This window comes from Amblyomma americanum, chromosome 10 (genome assembly GCF_052857255.1).
Source record: "Amblyomma americanum isolate KBUSLIRL-KWMA chromosome 10, ASM5285725v1, whole genome shotgun sequence".
In the NCBI taxonomy this organism is placed as follows: domain Eukaryota; kingdom Metazoa; phylum Arthropoda; class Arachnida; order Ixodida; family Ixodidae; genus Amblyomma; species Amblyomma americanum.
This window is the reverse complement of record NC_135506.1, coordinates 33,633,599-33,644,177: the sequence shown is the minus strand read 5'-3', so window position 1 is coordinate 33,644,177 and position 10,579 is coordinate 33,633,599. Positions and strand designations below refer to the sequence as shown.

The 10,579-nt window shown below is 46.2% G+C and overlaps 1 protein-coding gene across 1 annotated transcript in view; it reads right to left on the bottom strand.

Annotated features, from left to right (window-relative positions):
- Window positions 1–209: 209 nt before the first annotated feature.
- LOC144106283 (uncharacterized) overlaps window positions 210–10,579 on the bottom strand; it is a 70,976-nt gene continuing 60,606 nt past the window's right edge. The window contains exons 6-9 of the mRNA XM_077639049.1: window positions 10,183–10,251; window positions 9,411–9,539; window positions 5,570–5,656; window positions 210–4,738 (exon numbers count right to left, since the gene is read on the bottom strand). Of these exons, the coding sequence (XP_077495175.1) occupies window positions 4,631–4,738; window positions 5,570–5,656; window positions 9,411–9,539; window positions 10,183–10,251 (393 nt within the window). The 3' untranslated portion in view covers window positions 210–4,630. The remainder of the gene's footprint in view (window positions 4,739–5,569; window positions 5,657–9,410; window positions 9,540–10,182; window positions 10,252–10,579) is intronic.

The window sequence follows — 10,579 nt, the reverse complement described above, 5'->3', positions numbered from 1 at the left end:
ACGGTTGGCCTCTTCATCTTAAAAAAGCGTGAACCAACATCGAAAAAGACAAGAAGACATCAACCGGTACCAGCTGGTAGTCAGCTCTAAATGAGCCATAACAATCACTGCCATGTCTCGCGTCGCTCTATATCATGGCAGTCAGTTCAGTTTGCAACACAAGGCAGCCTGGTGCAACGGTGGGCCTGTCAAATATGACAGTTTTCCGATTCCTTAGGTGCTAGCCTTTAGCACACACAAGCGCTGAAAGTAAGCTCCTATTGAGCGCTTCGTTGCTTTTGCGATGGCTCATTCAGAGGACATCGCAACTCGCACGCAACCTCAGCTGCTTCATGAATAGACAAAAAAAAAAAAGGCGCGATAACCAATTTCAGCGTTAATCCTTCACGATGCGGTTAAGACACCAACTGATGAGAACGGTAATGCACGGAACAGAAACGATACACACAAGGGCACGGAAATTTTGAGGCACGAGGGACAATAGGCTGACTACACTCTAAACACTAATACGCCCATATGGGAGTAAAAGGAGAGTAAGCTGTCTTCTAGCGCACACTCTTTTATGAAATGGAGTGTGCTAGAGGTCAGCATATTCCCTTTTTACTCCGTTCTGTTTAGAGTGTACTAACAGAGCAGTTTCGCTGTGCACTAAAACGTTCTGTCTTTCTTCACACAACCAGTGCGCGGACGACAGGGAACGACAGTTTTGGAAAGACGTTGTGGATGACGCGTTGCACTCAGTGCGCAAGGACAACGACGAGGACGACGACAACAGCCTGGAGACAACAGGATGGTAATACTCAAAGCGTACGGCGCCATGTAGCTATGGACTGAGCCCATTTGTCCTCAGATAAGCACAGAAGAGCGTGGAACAGCCAAGACCAAACGAAACGTGCTTTACGCAAGTTGACACTGCGACGCGGTTGTAGCCGCGAACATCTTAGAAAACTTATTTGGTGTTTATTTTCGCAGTTTACTGAGCTTGGTTACGCTAGCAGCATAGCAGACAAGAACACGGGTAAAACAGACGTCGGACGAACTTTATTTACGTATACACGTCCGACCAAGTAAACTTTAATGAATAGAGCACGAAACCATTCCAGGTGTAGCTGTCATGACACGCCGCTAGACACTGACTTCATGCAGCTACTAATCCTGTGCTGCCTTGCTTTCAAGCATGATATAAAAGATGAGAATGATGATGATTTCAGAAGCTATTACCTAAACGTAGTAAATATATTGGGCAGTATGAATTCGTCATTTCAGGGCAATGGAACAGCGTGCCTATGAAAGCTGCATGTCCGGTCAGCCTCGTGTCCTGTGTTTGTCTCATATATTCGCACAGTTTGATCCTATTCAAAGGCATGGACCAACTAGCCCGGCAAGAAGTACTGCTAAGCTGCCTATAAAAACTACTACCTGTTACTTGGTGTTGTGATCGAGGTGATAACGAAGAAAACTATACGACGATGATTGCGCGCTTAAGTATAGTCAAATTTGTTTACATTACAAAACCAAACCACGATAGTTAACATTTGCCTATGGTCCAACGGGCGTCAGTAAAGATTTGTCACCGAACAACACTGAAAACAGCCTTGCCGCGAGGCTCAGAGGTTAACAATAAGGATTCTGCATAAGGCTATGCGGAAATATTTCTGGAGAATAACCATTCAACATGTGACCCCGCGCTCTTTATGTTACTCTACACATACACAACAACGCCATAGACTTTATAGAGTCATATAGTTGTCAGCCGAGCAGGGTTGCATCTTTGGTGAGCAGCACAATGATGAAGTGAGATGCCGAGCTTGTCGGCGCACTCTGGTCGACTATGCCGTGAGCACATGATGAGAACTTCCAAACATAGGGTGTGGCAATCGAAAACTCGTGACACTGAGGCGCGTAACTTAATACTCAGATTATTACAAGCACTGCATGTACGCGCATCTAGTGGGACATTAATGCGCTATATATAAGCTAGTATTAATAGTAAGCTGGAAGAAACAATGGCGAAATGATGACAGCCATCGTCAAGTGCATACGCGTCTGTGCTCCAGCACTAGAGAGTCAGGCTGTCCTGAGTTAAGTGTCTGAGGTATTGTTGTTAAATCTTTACCGATGAAACAAAAATGCGACAGAGTAGTTTAATGAGTAACATGATGGATGAAAGGATGCATGCACACTGTTATGTAATATTGCTAAGACGCATGCCAGAAGTAGCAGCGTGTCTGCATTCCGAGGTATGAAAGCTACAAAAAATTGAGGAGGCAATGACAAAAGAAAAACTACATCCTGCGTGCACCTTCACTTTCAGCGTCCATCTGTAGTTTGACTAGCAGCAACAAAAGGAACTCTGCCTTCGCCGCCATCACCAAACTGCACACGATGTGGTCTTCGTTAATGGGCAAGACAGCGATGGGACGTCTTTCACAAGAACGGACGCTTAACTTTTGCTGCCTGTTGAACAGCTGAGTTTACAAGCCTCCTCACAAGATGTTTTTCATTCTTAGCGCTAACACAAATTACACCAACCACAAGTCACTAAAATATTTTGGTGCGCTTCCACGCGCTGAAGAAAGGAGTAGCTGAATCCCGCAGAATTGATGAGCCGAATGTACGTGATGAAACACGACACTGATGCACCTCGTTGTTTATAAGGTATGCATGCATGAGGTAAATGTCATGTTAGCGACGTGAAAGACAACACGTGTGAACAAAAACTCTAGAACTACTAACTCATATGAAGCAAGCGTTTCTGCAGGGCACGTAAGTTGTAGTTTCTCGTGTTGTTTGCGTCCCTACTGCTGGCTGTAGTTGCCGGGGTGCGCAAAACAAAAAGAAAGGCTCGTGTTCTGTCTTTGTTTGGGAGAGTTACAGAAATACTGCTTTGTTCACTGGCGCTAAATTCGATACTGAGTAGTTTGCACGACGTAACTGCTGTGTGCAAAGGAGAGATTGCCATTAATAACGAAACAGCTTAATACAAAAAGATAGAACACATCCACGAGAGTAATACTTTGAAATACGACTATGAACCAGCTTATACTTTATGTAAGAAGTGGTTAAAAATTATTGTGAGAGAACCCGAGATCTTTGTGATCTCACTACTAAAACTTTAGTTCATGATCCCTGGTCGGCTGGGTGAGCAATGTGCTGGGTATCAAAGTGTTGAATAGATTTCGCCTTGGAGGCCTCGCTACACGTCGATTCTAAACCATGCTAAACATCCCAGTTCAAGATATGTAAACACATGCTGACACTCGTAGCATGAGGGGCGCTACCTACGCTAATATTGCACTGAAAACTGTGGCATTGACGACGGCTTCTCCGAGACCGTTGGGAAAACGCCGGCACTTTTAACCGTCGAGCACGAGTTCATGTACACTGCGAAATTTTTTACGCTCTTAAAGAGTATAAAATGGCGTAAAAGAATGTCCCACGGCTAACACCTTTTAAGTGTTCATAAACACCTTTAAGGCGCCCCGTGAACACACTAACACTATAAGGATGCTTACGAACGGATGTTGGGAGATTCCCCTAAACATTTGACCAACGCTGTTCCCACTTCGGGTTAGTGATCAATTCGCTCTCGTCCTTCCATAAGCTTGCCGTCACGGTTAGCTCAGTTGGTAGAGCGACTGCTCCGGTGCAGCGGTGGCCTCGGGTTCGAACCTCGAACCAGGACGATTTTTTTAACTACGAAGTTTCTGGGAAATCTGTGTAGCTTTCCTTTGTAGCCGTGTGGCTGCGATTGGGTAGATGCCGATGAGTATTACTCTCTTATTGCACCCTTTCACGTGACTGTGAATCAGCTGTGCTCAGGCCGGCCCAAAAGCCCGGACCCGGCCCGGCCCGCGGGCCGGGCTCGGGCCATTTGGAGATCCTCTCACTCGGGCTTGTGCCGGGCCCGGGCCAGGCTTTCTATATCTCGGACGGGCCGGTTGGGCTCCCCGATCTCGACTGCGTACCTTATGCGAAAGTATGCTGTATATATATTGCGCTGCATCTGTATATATTCCCGATTTTGTCATACTGAATGCAAGAGTTCAACATTATAAGGTCATTTAAATAAACTGATTTTCCTGATATTGTTTCTGTGTTTATGTGTCGGCGTCGCTTTATTGCAGGTCGGGCCGGGCCCGGGCCGGGCCTTGACCCGGCCTAAGGCCGAGCCCTGCCGGGCCGGATGAACTCAGGCTTCTATAGCGTCGGGCCGGGCCGGGCCGCCCGTGGTAGTGTAGGGCCCGGGCCGGGCGCGGGCTCAGAATTGCGGCCCGTGCACAGCTCTATTGTGAATACCCTAAAAGGTCGTCAGCACTGGGAAAAGAGCGTGCAACTTTAAGGGTGTAAAAAAAATTAGAGTGTACATAACGCACACCCTTTAGTTGTTGCGGAAAAAGTCTACACCTTCCCGGTGTCAGGGCCTGCAAGTCGGACCATTTCGAAGAACTGTCCCGTCTCCTCCACCTTTTTACCAAAGTCCATTTGGAGACGGCGTGTGGGTTGGAGTCCCGACTTTTGACGCGACTTGACTGGGGCCCGACCGGCGTCCAGATGAGCCCTCGGAGGACGTGCCTGCTCAGAGCCAGACGAGCAGCTCTTGCTCCTGCGCCGGCGCCGAGGGCCTCTGTCAGTAGCCCGTGGTGTAGGACCGGTGGGTGAGCGAACTGAAGGAGTTCTCGCGCAGCTCCCGCTTCTTGGCGTTGATTAGGTACACCGACAGGAGGATGGCTGTCACCTGTGGGCAGAAGGAGAAGACGCAGAGCGAGCGATGCGGTTATGGTACACCCGAGGGATCGAAACAAACACTGCTACGGTAGCAGAGTAGGGCTACCAACAAGGAACCACGGGTGGAGGGCTGACTAAACCGTGTCCCCCATCTAGGCGAATTTGCTTGAGATAGCGAAAACACGCTGAACGCCATTATTTTCGAAGAAAAAAAAAAGCTTAAGAAATACATCGTTCAAACGAGATCACGCCCTCCAACCGCCCCCTCCAGGAGTGACCCATGTATAAGTCTCTGTTGTAGGCGTTGCATCTGGAAGGCGCAGACCACAAAAATGACACCAAAGAAGCTGTCATGGGCGACCTGGCTGTCAGCTGTTGTCGTTAAGATTCGCAAGGAACTATGGTAGATCTGAGAAGGAACAACGAATCTCCATACCCAGAAATTCACGACAACCACATTTTTCGACGAGAAGTTGTTTATGAAGGCAATTTTTTTTCATGCATCGTAAGAACCCACTATAATAATCAATATATGCGCAGATCTCCCCTCGCCAGGCTTGTAGTTTCGTGCTGTTAACGTCTACCATCAAAAACGTTCCCCATTGGCTTTCTATCGCAGTCTTAACTAATCGATACAAACGATGGAAAAACAAATTTAAAAGAAAGATTTTGCTGCGCATCGGAACAATGGACCATTACCTTCAATATTTCCACAAGAGTACCTTGCAATGCTTGCACAGTTGCCTCACGATTAAAACTAATGTCCAAGAATCGTGGGCTAGTCAAATACTTCAATGCCATGTAGCCCCCCTGCAGGCATCAAACTGCGCATACTAGTTACCTGCAGCAATAAGACGACCCCGAGTGACGATATCCAAATGATTTTGTGCTTGTAGAAGAAGTCGACCAGCTTCTCCTTGCAGCCGGCCTGTGATAATTGAAAGAAAAGGAAAGCCATCAAGTGCAATGACAAGCGAAAGTAAGTCGTACTCTGCCATCTTTACAGAACACACTAGTATATCAATCAGGGTAACGCAAAACGTTGAAGCGATAATTAACGGACAACAAGAAGAAATCGCGAAACGGAGTAGATATTTCAATGACCCCTGAAAATATATCTTGGTTGTTTATCTGGCCTGTTGTTCTTAGTGCTGAATTAGGTACAATGTGAGACTAGCCATTTAGCAATACGGACGACCAGATGAAGAAAACATGCATTTCACAAGGCACCAAAAAGAGTCCACCTGAACGTGGCCTTGAGTATCTACAAATACTGTGCATTTCTTTTAGGGTCAGCGCGCCGGCATCTGAAATTCCACTATGAGCCGAAAACCACAGCATATGCAGCCCCTGCATGCAGTAAACAAATTCACACGGCCAACATTCGGCGACCTCAAACTGCTCTTCGAAAGCGATGGCAGCAGCTGCCATCGCAGAGCAGTGGCGCATCTCTTAACCGCTGCGCCATTGCGCAAGGAGTACGGTGTGAGGACTCCCAGGGACGTATAAATGTAAAGTAGAGAATGATCATTTCCGCGTGAATGTGCGTTAACTCATTAACGTTATCGCTTCATATCCTTAAGGCGGAGCTTTAAGTGTCCCCTCAAATTTTTATTTCTGCACCTTCAAGGTCAGGGACGCCACAAAACTCTTGGTTAGGCTTGACCTCGTGAGGTAGAGCTTTCGCACTAAAAATCCTCTGCCGTTCTTTCTGCAACAGAGTTTCAGCGTGATATAAAGGATATATGCTGCGTCATTGTCTAAAGATGCCAAAGTTGTGAGGTAAAACGAAGTGACTCCCATAAACTTTTAGTTCTCTCACGGGGCAGGCGTGATTTCTACCTATCTATGTGAACTACCTCTGCGTAGGTACCTTTGTGTACAACCTAACTTGCGTACATCGTTGACGAACGGTTAACGCAGGCCACTTATACGATAGAAGTTACGAAAACAATGGCCGCCAACTGTGTGCCGTGTCTGGCATCACGGTTTCCAAAGCTGAAAAAGACGATGCATTAGACACTGGTGAAACGCACTGCAGCGGTAACCTTGTTACTCGCCGCGGTGGCTCAGTGGTTAGGGCGCTCGACTACTGAGCCGGAGTTCCCGGGTTCGAACCCGACCGCGGCGGCCGCGTTTTTATGGAGGAAAAACGCTAAGGCGCCCGTGTGCTGTGCGATGTCAGTGCACGTTAAAGATCCCCAGGTGGTCGAAATTATTCCGGAGCTCTCCACTACGGCACCTATTTCTTCCTTTCTTCTTTCACTCCCTCCCTTATCCCTTCCCATACGGCGCGGTTCAGGTGTCCAACGATATATGAGACAGATACTGCGCCAATTCCTTTCCCCAAAAGCCAATTATTAATATTATTAACCTTGTTTGTCGGTGTCTGTCGTAGACGTTCCTGTATATATGTTTTTAAACCGCTAAGAAAATGATTTTAGCAAGCGAACACCAACATAGTCCAAAATGTTTTAACGAATATTTTAACCTTAAAGAGGTGCGTTTTTCCCCCTTATTCTTTACTTTCTGAGTTTGTTGCAGAGTGAGTTGTTTTATGCGTCGTGTTTAATATATCGCACCGGCGTCATAATAATGTTCATTGTGTAATTCCAGTGTCACCGTCCGTGGCGCAATATAAACTCTCATAGCTGTCACATTTATTTTAAACTTGCTCGCTTTCAATCTGAGCAGTCAAGCGGCACTGGTTGCTGAATGAACCTTGCTGAAGAAGCACAGACAGCACTGACCGTTGACACCGCCTGTCGTTCACCGAGAAGCTCCGCTATGCAAAAAATAGCCCTTTCGAACTGCAAATCGAAACCTTGGCCAGCGAAGCAGAACTGGTAGTGATCCCGAGGCGGTCATCGTAGTAGAGCATTTGTCCTTTCCAAAGCGGTGGACATCTGGAGCATACCATCCTGGGAGCTGGCTAGTCTGTAGAAGGGCACACAAGACAAGCCTCTAATGGCTCTGTGTGGGAGGCTTCGCCCGAGCGCTCCATTGCAAAGGGTGGCGGCGTTTCATTGTTCTAGTTTTTCTTTTTCCACGCGCACGCTCCTGTCTGCTTGACTGCCCACTGGTGTCACTAGTTTTGTTGTTGTTTTTTTCTGCATCGCCGTGTCTCCCAGAGACCCGACGGTCTTTTCGCTGGCTCTGACCGGTTGCCTGTGGGTTTGAAAAAAAAAAAGCAAATTGAACGAAAGGAGGACGCGTCTCAAGCAGATTCTATCGTGGGCACCGTTTTGAGAAGGCCGTTTCGTCCCTGTAGAAGTCTGGTCGCCGTGGGAAATGCCTGGCATTTTCGTATGGTCTTCGAAAGTCTCAATTCAAGATGGGCCATGAAAAGCTTAGCCAGAGACGAAGATAATCTGTGTGGGGCATTTCAACTGTTTTCTAAGTTTTTGTTCAGCAGCTAGTTCAAAACGCTTCGTCTGGGTGTAGACCCACGTGTACAGTTGGCATCTGTCGTAAATGTTGGAAAGGATATCAAACAAAGCATTCGATTAAGCGATAACAAAGGATAACAAAAAAGACAGTTATACCTACTCGTAGTACTGAATTATGGCATATTCCGCACAATCTACAAATTTCAGTCATTGCAGCACAACCTCCCACAAATACTAAATCAGCCTCAATATTCCAAGATAATTTCATTTAAACAGCTTCAAGAATCCTTTTCCAAACTATAAGTAGTCGCGTTTTTGATACATGTTTGCTTCGCTGACCTATTATTTCTCGTACTTGTATGCTATCTTGATTTCAGTTATGATTGCACAAATCTACAGTTTTACTCAAATATGTATGTATGATATATTATTGGGTTATTTCTGATATTTGGAAATTAAGCTTGTTTGTGTTTTGAATACTACTCAAATTTATTATTGTATAGATCTGCTATTCTAGATCTATCCATTGTTTCTCTTACCAATTGTTAATAACTATGTCGGCACTGTCTTGTAGAGGTTTTCTGGGCTATGTCAAGCTGTAATTCACAGCTTTTAGCCCCGATATCCTTCCAAACTTCTGGTAAAATAAAAATGAATTGAATTGATGGTTATATGTGATGCATAATACGTGCTCTATGCAAGCGGTGAAGCCATGTGCGAGTTACGAATGGAGGCTTCGCATTGAGCGGTTGTTCGAATGAATTGTCGTTGCTATGACAAGTGTTCGTTGAGTTTGAATCAGCAGAACCTCTAGGTTATTTAAATCGATGGTAACTTCGTTGTTAGTACAAGCAGGCACTTTTGTTTGGCTTTAGATAATTAACTTACTTGGCAGGAACGCTAACTATAAGGTCCAGGTCTTTATAGAAGAAGTTTACTACGTAAAAAAAAAAACAACCATCTCACTTCATAAGCTGCCCACTTGTAAACTTGCCTTCGGCAAAATTAATTTTTTTAAATGCGCTGAGTCGATAGCGGGCTTGCGTGACACGCATTTGGCTCACTGCTGCCAAGTGCTTGCACAGCGCATGCGCAGACTTTTTCTTCTCGTACTCCTCAATAAACGGTTGGTAGGAGCGCACGTGAACGTCTTCACTTGTTGCGCTCTGTCCCGTGCCTGTTACGCTGAGATTTCTCTACTTAAACAGAGCGATGCTTCTTCAACAAAAAGGTTTTAAACAAGCGGCAGGTTATGACGACGAAGAAAAATAAATAGAACGTTCAAACGCTTACCCTTTTGATCCGGCGAATTTCCTTGATGGAGACATCCTCCGTCTCTCCTACTAACCGGTAGCAGGTTTCGTCTATGTGGCTGTTTGTGGAAGCGAACTCCTTTGGGCCGCTAAAGCCACAGCAGTCCAGCTGGAAACACAAAAGAAAAATCATTTCTATTCTCTCACAACATTCTCTTAAAACTGAAACGCGCTTGTAAGTGTTACTACACAGTCGATTCTGCATGTCTTCGACAGCGCAGGCAATAAAATAAGCCGAAGCTTGCAGGAGCCCTTACCAATGATACTATTGGTCCCGACATCAGCAAACCTCAATGTGGCGGACCTGGCTAACCATGGACTAGCTAAAGAACCAGCTGGCTTTGATGGTGATGGATTTTTATGGCGCAAGGGCAACTGTGGCCAAAGAGCGCCGTGGTAAAAGGTATTTTCGATTACCCAAGGTGGGGTCAAAGACCCATTTCCCAAGCATTTCACCCTAAAGAAGCCGAGCACCAGGCTGGGGAAAGCTTGTACCCATTGTACCACCGGTGGTTACCCGGCGGCACTGGGGATCGAACCCCGCACCTCCCGCATACGAGGCGGATGCTCAACCACTCGGTCACCGCTGCGGTACCCAGTTGGCTTTGGTGACCCTGGAACAGGATATTCTCGAGGCTTAGTGCTGTGTCATAATAGAGTTGTTTCTGTCTCTTTCTCTAACCTTAAAATAGTCTAAGAAGCAGAAAACGCAGCCAAGTATCTAAAATTACAATAAAGGAGGTCCCTCTTACCCTATCCTGGATGAAGTTTTTTGTTGGCTCGTTCACTTCTATCCAGCCCGATTTTAAGATGTCCACCATCTGTCGGGTGAAAGCAAAACAACCATAGTGATTCGACGAACATTTCTACGCTTGATGCACTGGCCGGTCTTCGTCGAAAGCCGGAGCTCTCACGAAAGATAATCGTGGAATGGCCGTTGCATTTCTGACGTGTCAGACGGTAGAGTAAGGAGCAAAGCTTTCATCACTCTAAAAGACTTTTAGGGTCACAACTGTTTGATCAAATCATCTGCAAGTAGCTACTTCGACATTATGCTGCCACATGTGGCTACCTTTGGAAGCTAGCATATACAATACATGTGCTCCTTATTGGTTCTAGAAACTGCTGTCGACACAAGATACCTTCTTA